The 13,448-nt window shown below is 55.8% G+C and overlaps 1 protein-coding gene across 3 annotated transcripts in view; it reads left to right on the top strand.

Annotated features, from left to right (window-relative positions):
* Nucleotides 1-13,448, top strand: part of ST14 (suppression of tumorigenicity 14) — a 40,917-nt gene that overhangs the window by 24,443 nt on the left and 3,026 nt on the right. The window contains exons 8-18 of one of the 3 annotated variants that reach the window (XM_032640425.1): nt 3,094-3,233; nt 3,411-3,508; nt 4,168-4,277; nt 4,362-4,492; nt 5,616-5,720; nt 6,011-6,121; nt 6,207-6,320; nt 6,615-6,737; nt 7,401-7,587; nt 12,678-12,952; nt 13,289-13,425. In XM_032640425.1, the coding sequence (XP_032496316.1) occupies nt 3,094-3,233; nt 3,411-3,508; nt 4,168-4,277; nt 4,362-4,492; nt 5,616-5,720; nt 6,011-6,121; nt 6,207-6,320; nt 6,615-6,737; nt 7,401-7,587; nt 12,678-12,952; nt 13,289-13,425 (1,531 nt within the window). Of the gene's footprint in view, nt 1-3,093; nt 3,234-3,410; nt 3,509-4,167; nt 4,278-4,361; nt 4,493-5,615; nt 5,721-6,010; nt 6,122-6,206; nt 6,321-6,614; nt 6,738-7,400; nt 7,588-7,793; nt 7,876-12,677; nt 12,953-13,288; nt 13,426-13,448 lie in introns of those variants that run through there. The other 2 variants (XM_032640426.1, XR_004351116.1) reach the window with 2 other exon arrangements.

Genomic DNA, 13,448 nt, shown 5'->3' with positions numbered 1-13,448 from the left:
CTGGACCGCCAGGGAATTCCTCCACCTGCTGTTGTAAATGAAGGTCTCGTCGTTACTCAGCGATAGTGAGGTCAACAGTTGAAAAGATAGTTTGTTACTCACGGTTCCTGAGAGGTGGGGCCACACAGGGCCATATGGGGAAGCACCAGGGTCATCAGGAGGCAGAGGGGGCTGGAGGAAAACGTGGGCAAGAGCCCTTGCTGTAGATTCTCCAGGAAAGGCCGTCTGGTTTGAATAACTCCAGCGGGCTCTGGGCCCTAGGGCTGTCTCCAGTCGTCTGGTACCTGGGTGATCAGGGCAGGTGGAGAGTGGCCTGGAGCAGGGGACCTCCACAGAGAAGGTGTTGGGGTGTGGGCTCTGGATTAGTTAGTCTGCATGTGAAAGTCTCGCCCCAGTCTTTACTGTCTCCAGGGACTGGCTAGCCCTGGGGGGTGGGGCTGCCTTTCCAGGTCAGCAAGCCCCAGGGATCAAAGCATCGGGGTTATAGTAAATAAAAAGGCATAGATAGCAGGTACACACTACTATATATAAAATAGATAAACAAGGACCTCCTGTAGAGCACAGAGAACTATTTTCAGTATCTTGTAACAACCTACAATGGAAAAGTCTGAAAGAGAATATACCTACATAGAACTGAATCACCTTGCCGTATACCTGAAACATTGTAAATCAACTGTGCTTCAATCAAGAAAAGGCACACTGCACCTGCTGAGGGCGCCGAGGCGAATCGGAGGCTGCCGGTGGGGGTGACCTGCCTTCACTCGGCTCCCCCTGCCGCTCCCGACTCAGTGGACCAGAGCCTTCCACTGCTGCCTGTGGAAATGAGCCGGGCAGACGTTTCACAGCTCATAAGGGCTAAACTTCAGGCCCAAACCAGGAGGGAGCCATCTGCCGCCACAGCTTCACAGCCAGGACTTCGGTCTAAACACCCTTTTCATGCAGGGTTTCTTTCTGTTTCTCTAACTGATTGACTGTACAACAAATGAATACCTGGTCCTGGGCGGCAGGGTGGAGAACAGACAAGCACGAAGAGGACAGACGCCACTCATAGTCTTCCTACCTGGAAATAATCACTGTTAAATGTGTGTTGCACATTCTTATAGAATTTTTTGCTATGTGTAGGTTTGTGTATTTATTTTCTAAAAAGGGTTATGTGGCACACGTGGTTTTGTTATGTGCTTTGTAAAGATGGCGTATGTTAGGATCATCTTCCCAGGTGAGTAGCGTGTCTCTGACTGTCACTGGTAATGGCTGCAGGCTGTGGCGTTGCTTAGTGCACATGACATGCTCTTTGGCCCTGAGGCCTCTGGAGCCTGAGTGCTGAGTCTGAATTTCAGGCCTGCCACATTTTTTTCTTTTTTCTTTTTCTTTTCTTTTTTTTTTTGGCTGCACCGCACAGCAAGTGGGATCTTAGTTCCCCAACCAGGGGTTGAACCCATGCCCCCTGCACTGGAAGCACGGAGTCTTAACCACTGGACCACCAGGGAAGTCGCCTGACACTCCCCTGGTGGTCCAGTGAAGTGGACCACCATCTTTTTTTTTTGAGGGGAGGAGATTTCTTTTCTCCATTTCTTTATTTATTGACTCTTAAATTTAAAAAAATTTTAAACTTTATTTTATTTTAAAATTTTATATTGGAGTATAGTTGATTTACAATGTTGTGTTAGTTTCAGGTGTACAGCAAAGTGATTCAGTTATACTTATGTCTATTCTTTTTCAGATTCTTTTCCCATATAGGTTATTTCAGAGTATTGAGCAGAGTTCCCTGTGCTCTACAGTAGGTCCTTGTTGATAATCTATTTCATATAGAGTAGTGTGTATCTGTTAATCCCAACCTCTTAATATATCCCTCCTCCCCTTCCCCCTTTGGTAGCCATAAGTTTGTTTTCTATGTATGTGAGTCTGTTTCTGTTTTGTAAATAAGTTTGTTTGTATCATTTTTTTTTTAGATTCCACGTATAGGTGATATCGTATGATATTTGTCTTTCTCTTTCTTCACTTCGTATGATAATCTCTAGGTCGATCCATGTTGCTGCAAATGGCATTATTTCATTCCTTTTTATGGCTGAGTAATATCCCATTGTTTATATGTACCACATCTTCTTTATCCATTCATCTGTCAGTGGACATTTAGGTTGCTTCCATGTCCTGGCTATTGTAATAGTGCTACTATGAACACTGGGGTGCATGTATCTTTTTGAATTATGGTGTTCTCCGGATATATGCCCAGGAGTGGGATTGCAGGATCATATGGCAGCTCTAGTTTTAGTTTCTTGAGGAGCCTCCATACTGTTCTCCATAGTGGCAGCACCAGTTTACATTCCCACCAACAGTGTAGGACGATTCCCTTTTCTCCACACCCTCTCCAGCATTTCTTGTTTGTAGACTTTTTGATGATGGCCATTCTGACAGGTGTGAGGTGATAGCTCATTGTAGTTTTGATTTGCATTTCTCTAATAATTATCGATGTTGAGCATCCTTTCATATGCTTTTTGGCCATCTGTATGTCTTCTTTGGAGAAATGTCTATTTAGATCTTCTGCCCATTTTTTGATTGGGTTGTTTGGTTTTTTTTGATATTGAGCTGCATGAGCTGTTTGTATTTATATATTTTGGAGATTAATCCCTTGTTGGTCGCATCGTTTGCAAATATTTTCTCCCATTCTATGCGTTGTCTTTTCGTTTAGTCCTGCCACTTATTAACTGTGCAGTCTTGGGTAAGTTACTTCACCTGTTTTGCCTCTGTTTCCTTACCTGTAAAATGGGGATAATCGTATTTAATGGTTGTTGTGACGAATACCTGAGTTAATGGGTGCAGAAGCACTAAGGACAGTGCCTGGCGTGTTCCTAGTAAGTGTTGGTAGTTGATGCCGTTACTACTGCTGCTATTATTTGGTCCATAGTGTGTTTAATGAGTCCTCTACTGTTAGGCATTCAGTGTTTCTGAGTTCTTGCGGTTATAAACAGAGACAGTCTTTTGAGGAGATCCTGACTCAGGTGGCTGGTTGCCTGTGTGGGGAGGGCTTTGGGACCCCACACTCGGCCCCTCTGCTGGGTTCTGTGCTCTCATAACGCCCGCCCTTCTGCCCCGCAGGCTGTGTGGCACATACCCTCCCTCCTACAACCTGACCTTCCTCTCCTCCCAGAACGTCCTGCTCGTCACGCTGGTGACCAACACCGAGCGCCGACACCCCGGCTTTGAGGCCATGGTCTTCCAGTTGCCTCGGATGAGCAGTAAGGGGCAGCCCAGGAGGGGACAAGCCTCAGGACCACATTTGACGCTCGGGCTCTCCTGGTCGTGGAGTGTCTGGTGCCCAGGCAGGAGCTTGAGGGAGGCTAGCCAGCTCCTCAGGGCTCTCGGCCTGCCTGGGCCCTTGGTCCTCACGCCCTCCCCCCTCCCCTTCCTTTCAGGCTGTGGAGGCGACTTGCATGCAGCCCAGGGCACATTTAGCAGCCCCTACTATCCAGGCCACTACCCACCCAACATCAACTGCACCTGGAACATCGAGGTAGGAGCTGTGATGGGGGGGACGGAGGCGGCTAGAGAAGGTGGGTGGGACAAGGGACAGGGAGGGGGAGGGATGCTCCAGGGCAGCAGGAGAAAGCACGATGAGTGCCTCCGGCCTCCCCTAAGGTGCAAGTGTGGAGGCCGCAGGCGGGGCAGGTTCGGGCAGCATCCAGCAGACCCGGGCTCACACCCGCCTCCTGGCCGGCGCCTGACGTGACGGAGGGACCTGGGCCCGGGACTTCCCTCTCTGGCCGTGGCTCGCTCTGGGCAACGTGAGAGCAGGGGCGCCGGCCGCTTAGAGGAGCTGTTGGGACGAGGCCAAAGGCTGAGTGACACTCAGAGGACGCGCTTGCTGGACGGCAGGAGACAGGCGTCTTGCCGACGGGGCACCTCACGCCGTCCAGTCGATGATGGGGGAGGAATTTCCAGCCTTCTTTAGTAACGTAATAGTGTGTCTCGCTGTTTGCAAGTCTGGAAGGTCTTCCAAGCATGGAGCCCGGATCCCTCCTGCCACGTCCTTACTAATGCCGCCGTGGGCCGGAGGGAAGAACCCGGCAGCCATTTTCCCGCCATGGTCCTGGCCCCGTGGCTGCCACGGGCCACCCCGGACTTAGGAAGGAGCGAAGCCGCACAGAGGGTCAGCAGCTTCTCTCTCCCCAGGTACCCGACAACCAGAATGTGAAGGTGCACTTCAAAGCCTTCTTCTTGCTGGAGCCCAACGTCCCCCTGGGCTCCTGCTCCAAGGACTACGTGGAGATCAACGGGGAGAGGTGGGTGTCGGGGGAGGGGGAGGGGGGCTGCCCCCGCCCCGGGGTGGGTCCTCTTCCTCCCACTGAGGCCCCTGCCGCCCCCAGGTACTGTGGAGAGAGGCCCCAGTTCGTCGTGAGCAGCGGCAGCAGCAAGATCACCGTCCACTTCCACTCGGACCAGTCCTACACGGACACCGGGTTCCTGGCCGAGTACCTGTCCTACGACGCCAGTGACCGTGAGTGACACGCTCGGGAGGCGGGGCCCGCGATGAGCTCTCTGTTCTGCATTTTATTAGCACTGTGCTCTCCTGACTCTAGGCCACCGGAGCCGGTAGGATTTATTATCAGTTGCTCTAGTAGCTTTCTGCGGGGGGAAACAAAGGCTACCTTAGATGCACTTGTGAAAAAAGGCCGACCGTGAATGCCGGCACACACCATGTCCTTTGGTCCCTGGGTGCGGCATCTCAGGCCGAGGACCCCCGAGTTCCTTTGGTCTATTGTCCCTATGGTTCTGCATCACTTTGAGAATCTGTGCTTGTCTCTGTGTGTCTTTGAGCACCTGTAGGGTTAACAGCAAGCTTTTGAGACACATTAGAGCATACTGGGGCGTGAGTCATCACACGAACTACTGCTAGCTTTGGAAATTCTGTGATCTCTACGGAAGAGGTCTGGTAGTTTCCGTGACCTTTAATTTCACTGTCCGCTGTGAATACCAGTTCTTCCACGTCCATGGTGATTATTTTGTTTCAACCCTGCATCCTAGGATAACCTTTTGGAAGTCACTTTTACTGCACACAGACGTCCATATTTAAGTTCAGATTTAACTACACGGCTCACCGCCAGAAGTGTAATTAGATGAACAAACCGCTTTGTTAAGTGACTACGCTACCTGTGCAGAGAAAGTGACAACGACCTCCTCTCCATTTTGTCATCTGCCTGATGACATCAGTTGTCAGACACATTCCAATTTCAGAAACATCGGAATGTGGAAAATGTCTTAGAATTAAGGAAAGCCAGTGATGCCGTGTGACACTAGGGTGGGACACATCAGCCGTCTGCAGAGCTGCTGCCGCTCCGACTTGCCGACGGGGAGCCTGGCGCTCGGGCATGTGGCTGACCAAGGACACGGGGCAGTAGAACTGCATGCGCACCCGCCAGCCTCTCTCCACTCTGCCCGGGGCTTCCCGGGGTTTGGTCATGGGGGGCGGGAGGGACCTCAACTGGCCCTCGCCCGCTAGCTATAGGAAGCCCCTTGTCACAGCTCAGCGGGCCTGGAGACCCCCAGCTGCAGCCTTGCTCCTCTGAGCTGGAGGCGGGGCTGGGGGTCGTGGACTTGAGGCCTGCCCTGTCTCTCTGCAGCGTGCCCGGGCAGGTTCATGTGTAACACAGGGCGGTGTATCCAGGAGGAGCTGCGCTGTGACGGCTGGGCTGACTGCACCGACCACAGCGACGAGCTCCACTGCCGTGAGTCGGGGCTGCCAGACCCGGGCATCCTCTGCCCTTGCTGTGCCCGACTTCTGCCACCGACCCTGTGGCGGGACGGCCCGAGGCGGTGGGGGAGGTTGTTCCCGGCCCGGGGCAGACGACAGGCCGCCTTTCCTCGGGCTCCTGGGGGCCCCCTTTGGAGCGGGCGGTGCTGAGTCAGCTTCCACAGCCAGGCGGGACGTGGTCCCCCGGAGCGCGGTGCCCCAACTCCTGGGAAGAGCGGTTGCTGAGTGAGCCTCGTGTCTAACTGCGGCCCCTCGCCCCTCCAGAATGCAACGCCACCTACCAGTTCACGTGCACAGACAAGCTCTGCAAGCCCCTCTTCTGGGTCTGTGACTCCGTGAAGGACTGCGAGGACGGCAGTGATGAGCAGGGCTGCAGTGAGTGGGGCAGCGGGTGGCGGCTGGGCTCCCCGCGGCCCTCTGCTGACCCGCCAGCCCCTGCTGAGTCCTCGCGCTTCCCTAGGCTGCCCGCCCGAGACCTTCAGGTGTAACAACGGGAAGTGCCTCCCGCAGAGCCAGCAGTGTGACGGGAAGGACAACTGTGGGGACGGGTCCGATGAGGCCATGTGCGACCACGGTGAGGCCAGGCCCCGCCCCCTTCCCTTGGGCGCTTACCTGTCACACTCACAGACCGCCCTGCACACCGCGTGTGCGAGAGAGGGCGTCGGCTGGGCACGCCCTGCACACCGCGTGTGCGAGAGAGGGCGTCGGCGGGGCACGCCCTGCGCACCGCGTGTGCGAGAGAGGGCGTCGGCGGGGTGCGGGTGCGGATGAGGGGGCAGGCCCGAGAGGGGCGTGAGGGGGAGGGACCGTCAGCCTGGGTGCGGGACGGAGATTGATTCCCTCCCCCTGCGTCCTCCTCCGTGAGCAGTGAGCACCGTCACCTGCACCAAACACACCTACCGCTGCCTCGACGGGCTCTGTGTGAGCAAGGGCAACCCCGAGTGTGACGGGAAGAAGGACTGCGTCGATGGCTCGGATGAGAAGGACTGTGGTGAGCAGGGCTGCCCATACAGTCGTGCAGGTTGTTCACTGTGCAAGGCGCAGACGGAGGTGGGCATTATGTCAGCGCTTCACTCACCCAGCTCTGCCCTGGGGAGAGGGTGTGTCTGCCTGGAGGAAAGGATAACTCTGCTGATTGGCACCCAGGCACTGCCTCACAGGCAGTTCTGGTCCTGGAGGCAAGGCCCAGGGCAGCTAGTACGTCGGGGCCTCTGTGGCAGGGCTGGTATCCTGGCCACGGTGCCGGGCTGACCCCCGCTCTGTAGACCTGGCCCCAGGGGCAAGTCCTGGAGCCCTCGGCAGGGTTCTGTCCCCACCCCGCCCGTACTTTAATTTGCAGCCTCTTGTGTATTTCAGAAGCGCTGGCCGTAGGTTACACGTGGGCAGAGCAGCAGCTGTTCTGTGACCTCACGTCCCCCATTGTTCTTCCCTCAGAGCTGCGTCCTTCCGCACGCGACAAGAAAGTCTGGGCAAATGACACCCAAATTAAATCTAAGCAAACCATCAGATGTCTGAAGGCCCCTGTGCAGGAGCGGGAGGTGGGGAGTGAGGGTTTGAATTTGGGGGCAGGGAGAGGGGCCAGGTGGCCGCCCCGGCTGCTGCTCCGGTGGCGGGGCTGGTGCCCCACTGTGACTCCCGTCTCCGCCGCTCCCAGACTGTGGGCTGCGGTCATTCACCAGACAGTCTCGGGTTGTCGGGGGTGAGAACGCGGACGAAGGTGAGTGGCCCTGGCAGGTGAGCCTCCACGCCCTGGGCCAGGGCCACGTGTGTGGGGCTTCCCTCATCTCCCCCAGCTGGATGGTGTCCGCCGCCCACTGCTTCGTCAACCACAGAGGATTCAGGTACGCCATGGGCCGGAGCGGGGAGGCCTCGTGCCGGCCCTAAGTGGGGCGCCCCTCCATGTTTCCTGGGGTGGAAAGGCCCTGTGTCTGTGAGTCGTGCCCAGGTGAGGCAGGGCCGGGACTGGAGGGGTGGCAGACCCCCCAGGATGGGGCTTAATAACAGAAGTAATAAAAATGAGTGTTTATTGGGTGCCCCTCTTGTCCAGCGGGATCTCAGTGCCTCTCCTAACAGCTCAGGCAGACGGGTCTGAACACGTCCCCGTTTTACAGAAACGGAGGATCAGAGAGGTAAGGACATTTGCCTGAGGTGGTACAGCTTTTAAGAGGCAGAGCCAGACTGGGGCCCACGTGTGTGGATTCCAGAGCCGGTGCGGTCAGCCTCTGCACGGTGGAGACCCCTCGGGACCCTCTCATTCACCGCCTGGCCCTGGCTTGCCAGGCCACCGTGGGCGAGTTATTCACCTTCCTAGGCCTCAGGCTCCTGGGTGCTGATGGTGACGCTGTGATTTTTACGCTGAGAGGTGTGAGAAGGGAGGGCGGGGACGCACCTGAAGCGCTGAGCCCGGGCCTGGCGCACAGTAGGTGCTCAGCCCATCGTAGCCTCAGGTCCACGGCAGACCCGAGCCCGGTGCGGGGAGGGGCACCAAGCGTGCCACTGGGCCATGCCGGCCTCTCAGGGCGGGTGGGCAAGGGCCAGGCTTAGCAGGAGCAGGTGGCCCAGCGCCGGGGCTCTTTCTGACTTAGGTCCAGCCCGCCCAGGCCCTCTGGCCATCGGCTGCGGGAGGGGGACTGAGGGGACAGCTTGCTCCTGGAGACTCGGGCACAGGGGTCCCCCTCACCCAGGGCCTTCCTGCCGGGCGCCTGCCCTCCTGCCGCGGGCAGCTGCGTGGGAAGGGGACCCAGGGTGCCACAGTCGCCCCTTGGCCAAGAGAGAGCGGGACCACCATGGACTTCCGGGACAGACAGGACCCATAGCATGACGTAGGCCTAAGGCCAGACACTGGGGCCGATCAGACAGGTGCACGTGCTGGGGGTGATGTAACAGCAGAGGCTTGGGGGGAGTGGGGTCAGTGGTGGACCCCGGGCGCTGCTGGGCTGGTGAAGTGCAGCCTGGTCCAGCCTGCCCCCCTCTTCTCACTCTGTCACACTCCACTCCACTCTGGGCAGAAGCGATCTGCTTTCTTCTTGGGGTGATGGGAGCTTACTTCAGAATTTTTAGAATGAACTTATCATTTTGGAATGTGGACAAGTTGCAAAGATAGGACGCAATTTCCCCATACCCCGGCCCAATTTCCCTTGATGTTATCATGCTGCTTTTGTCAGCACTGAGAAACGGAGAAACTCACAGTCCCTTACTAGGAACTTGCCTCCGGGCTGCCTCGGGGCTCCCTCTGGGCTCCCCCGCCCAGGCTCCCTGACACCGGTTTCACACCAGCATCCTTTCTGCTGCAGGAGTTTGTCCAGGTGCCCCCTTTGTGTCTGTTGTCCTGTCTCCCCAGTCTCCTCTGGTCCGGGACGATTTCTCAGTCTTTGTGTGTTTTTCGTGACCTGGACAGTCTGGAGGCCAGGGGCCCTGTAGAGTGCCCCCATCTGGATGCATCTGAGGTTGTTCTCGTGATTAGACTGGGGTCATGAGTGTTTGGAAGAAAGTCACGTTGTATCAGCAGGTAAATGATGTCAACGTGGCTTATCTCTGGTGATACTCAGCTCATCTCGGTCATCTGGTTAAGACGGTGATGACAGCTCTCTCCACTCGGAAGTGTTTCCCCCTTCTGTATTCTATTCTTTGAAAATGAGTCAGTGTGGAATTGCTTTGTAAGGAAGCTTTGTCCCTCTCTCCCATGTATTTATTTAATCATCTATTTATGTTTGTAGGGACTCGTGCATATATTTATATTTCGGGTTGTAATCCAATACCGTGCTGTTTACTGTCGCTAGGTTATTCCAGAGCCGACCACTGAGAGCTCTCCAGGCTGGCGCCCGGCTCCCTAGGACATGCCCCCATTCTTCTGTTTTTCTGAGCCACCTCCCTGCTTTCGGACACCACCTGGTACTCTAGGCTCATCCTGTATTTTCCTGGTCTAGCCCTAGAACTAGGCATTCTGTGAGAAGAAACCAAGATCTGGGTCCTCTGCGCCCACACAGCCGCCACAGTCCCCGTTCCTAGCCCCGTCTGCAGGGTGAGCTGGGATGTGCGTGGACTTCCTGAAGCACCTGCCCCTGGGCCCTGCCCGGCTTCTTCCTCTTTCCCTTGCTTCACCTTTTCGTTTCTCATTTCCTTTTCCTTCATCTTCTCCTGCTCAGCAGTCTTACTTCTGCCCATTAATGCCCTCAACAGCCATCACTACCATTGGCACCGGGAGAGAAAGCTGAATTAGACTTGGTCCCTGCACTTCCAGACGTCCCAGGGTAGGGGGACAAGTTGCGATACACACGCGCACGTAGTAAGGGCTGTGCCAGAGCTGGGGGGAGGCTGCCGAGGGCCCAGTGTGTGGGTTAGAGCTCCCCTGAGTGCTGGGGAGGGTGGCTGCTAGGAGTGCCTTTATGGGCAGGGTGTCTGGTCTGCTGTTGAAACGTGAGGGTGTTTGTCAGTGGACCAGGTGACTCCGACCTTCCAGACAAAGGGAGGGTTGTGAGCAGGGACAGGCCCGGAGGAAGTGTACCAGGACCTGGAGTGCAGGTACTTTGGACACATTTCTGAGTCAGCAAGCTATCCCAGGGTGTTACCGAGAGGTGGCATCTCGTGGTCAAGGGCATGGGCTGCTGGGTTCAGACGGTGGCCCAAGACCACCTTGACTGGCTGGGGGATAAGAAGACGTAACACGTCGGCCCCCAGAAGAGTGCTTGGCGTGGTCGGCTGTGTCGACCTCTGCCTTTTGCCTTAGGTCTTGACGGAATGGCCGGGGTTTATCTGCAGGTGTTTCTTTGCCGCCATCTAACCCATCGCTGCCGAGTTGCCTCTTAACGCTTGGGCCTTCGCCATTCTTTCTGTGTTTGCTGTCCAGCTGATGTGCTTGTGACGATGCAGCACGGGGATGTCACCAGTCGGCTCGACACGACCAGCTTTGGGGCTTTTTTTCTCCAAGAGGTCCTTCATGACCTGGTGGCGTTTTCACACTGTGTCTTTTCTCGTCCTGCTTTTGTTTCTCTTTGTCTTCTGGAAGTTCCAGGCCCTCTCTGGTGACTGACACTGAAGTCTTCTCAGATTCCTTCTGCTGTCGGACACAGTACTCATTGGCGGGCTCGAGCACACAGATCACTGCTAAGCTGTGCTTCCCTAGACGTTCACGTACCCCTTGCTGAGCCATTTCCGAGTCAGGCGCAGCCATCGTGGCACGTCTTCCCCGAGGACGGCAGGCGGCGTCTCCCAAGAACAGGGAAACCCTCCCATGTAACCACCATACGGTTATCGCATCCGGAAACGATCGCACTGACGTAGCACCGTTAGCTGGCATATGGTCCGCATTTCAGATTCCTCCAGTTCTCCCAGTATTTATAGGTTTTTTAAAAAATGTAGGATCCAGTCAAGGGATATGCTTTGTTTTAAGTCATTAGTTTTGACTCGTCTCTTTAAAATGTAGAACAGTCTCTCCCAGCCTTTTAATTTTTGTTCTTTAATGGCAGTACGTTTTTGAAAAGTCCAGGATGTTATTTTGCAGAATGTCTCTCGATCTGGTTGTTTTTGATTGTTGTTTCATGATTAGAGTTAGGTTAAATTTTTTTTTTTCTGGTCAGGAAACACTGCATAGGTGATGTGTCCTCAGGAAGTACATAATACCCCATCAGTGGGGACGATTTGGAGAAAAGTCTGATTACTTGGTTAGGGTGGTGTCTCCCAGTACTTATAAAGGTGCTTCCCCCGTTGGTTATGACTCTTGGGTGATACTTTGAATCGGTGTGTGTATCTTTTTTAAAAATACTTATTTATGTATCTGTTTGGCTGCACCAGGTCTTAGTTGCGGCATGCGGGATCTTCCTTGCCGCGTGCAGGATCTTTAGTTGCGGCATGTGGCATCTTTTCTTTTAGTTGCCGCACGCGGGATCTAGTTCCCTGACCAGGGGTCGAACCCGGGCCCCCTGCGCTGGGAGCGCAGAGTCTTAACCACTGGACCAGGAGGCAAGTCCCAGTGTGGCTATCTTGTTACCCGGTGGTTTTTAGCATCTGTTGATGATTCTTGCGTGTATCGGTTATTGCTGTGGTAGGTGTGAAATGTGACTTATTGTGTCATTTCTTCTGTATTTATTAGCTGGTGTTTTCCTGTAAAGCACAGCTTTCCTTCTCTTCTTATAAATTCTTTTGAGATTATTTTTTAGCTTCAGGATAGGTTCTCCTCCGCTTCTTATATTGTTTATCACGTATAGCGATCTAACCCCGTAGTTTACTTTGGTGGCCAGATGATGCAGATCTTGACTGGTGAAAGCCTTGTCCTACTGGCACCGCCCTGGTGCCAGCTCTCACTCACTTCTGGTAACACAGTATATTCCTGGTTCACTCTATGTGCTGCTTGCTCCAGACCTGAAATCGGTCACTCCTCCAAGGAGCCTTGGTTCCTTTCCATGGGGAAGGATCGTTAGAAGCCACGTTCTGGCTGCTGTTGGGGATGCCATGGCTCTGAGGCCATCTTTCTGAACAGCCATGAGCTTTTCCTGCTCTGATGGCATGTCAGCAGCATGGGCTTCTTCTCTCCTCCGCCTCTGCCTGTTGGTGTCTCCCTTTTCCCACGTGGGAAACGGGGTCCCAGCAACACCAGGGTCTCGTCTTTTTACTGGTTCCGTCGTCCAATACACAGTAGTTGAGAATTGCTGCACCATCCCGCTACCGACGACAAACCTGGTGAAGTTCCGCCTACTTTTCAGCTCCTCTGGTACTTAAAGTATGTACCGCTGTGTCAGAGAAGTATTTGGATTGATGTGTTCCTTCCATGGAAGGGTAGATTAATGAGAAGGGAAATCTTCTTGGTAATGAGATAAGCGAGGACAGCTGAGCATCGTCCTGGGGTGGGCGCGGGCTCGGCTCGAGGGGCACAGGGCGCGGCGCCGAGGGCGCTGGCTCAGGCCTCCCTCTCCGCCCGTCCTCCGGCCCCCGGCAGGTACTCTGACCACAGCGTGTGGACCGCCTTCCTGGGCCTGCACGACCAGAGCAAGCGCGGCGCCCGCGGGGTGCAGGAGCGCCGGCTGCAGCGCGTCATCTCCCACCCCTTCTTCAACGACTTCACCTTTGACTACGACATTGCGCTGCTGCAGCTCGAGCAGCCAGCCGAGTACAGCGCTACCGTGCGGCCCATCTGCCTGCCGGACGCCGCGCATGCCTTCCCCACCGGCAAGGCCATCTGGGTCACCGGCTGGGGCCACACGCAGGAGGGAGGTGAGCGGGGGTGGGGGTGAAGTTGGGGCGAGGGGCTGACAGCTCTGCCCACAGTCCAGCCGCTGTGGGATGGGGGTGGGGCTCGTGGCCGTCCTTCTGTCCCTTTCTCACACGCCTTCCCAGGGTGGGTATCGGATTCCTCACCCGACAGATGGTCAGCGCGGCCTGATCACTCTGCCCCGCTGCACAGCATCCCATCCTGGAGACGTGCCCTCAGGTTTTAGCCACGTGTGGGCCGCGGGCATCCACGCTATTTCGGGGGCTCTGCTGGTCGGGTCCCCCCGCTGACTGCCGGCCTCTCCTCCCGCCCTCTCCCCCCCTTCCGCTGCCTCCCAGGCACCGGGGCGCTGATCCTGCAGAAGGGTGAGATCCGCATCATCAACCAGACCACGTGCGAGCGCCTGCTGCCGCAGCAGATCACCGCGCGCATGCTGTGCGCGGGCTACCTCAGCGGCGGCGTGGACGCCTGCCAGGTGGGCCGGCGGGGCTGGGGGCG

The sequence above is a fragment of the Phocoena sinus genome, chromosome 8 (genome assembly GCF_008692025.1).
Source record: "Phocoena sinus isolate mPhoSin1 chromosome 8, mPhoSin1.pri, whole genome shotgun sequence".
NCBI classification, from domain to species: Eukaryota; Metazoa; Chordata; class Mammalia; order Artiodactyla; family Phocoenidae; genus Phocoena; species Phocoena sinus.
Note: the sequence above shows the minus strand (reverse complement) of the source record. Positions and strands in the feature narration are given on the sequence as shown.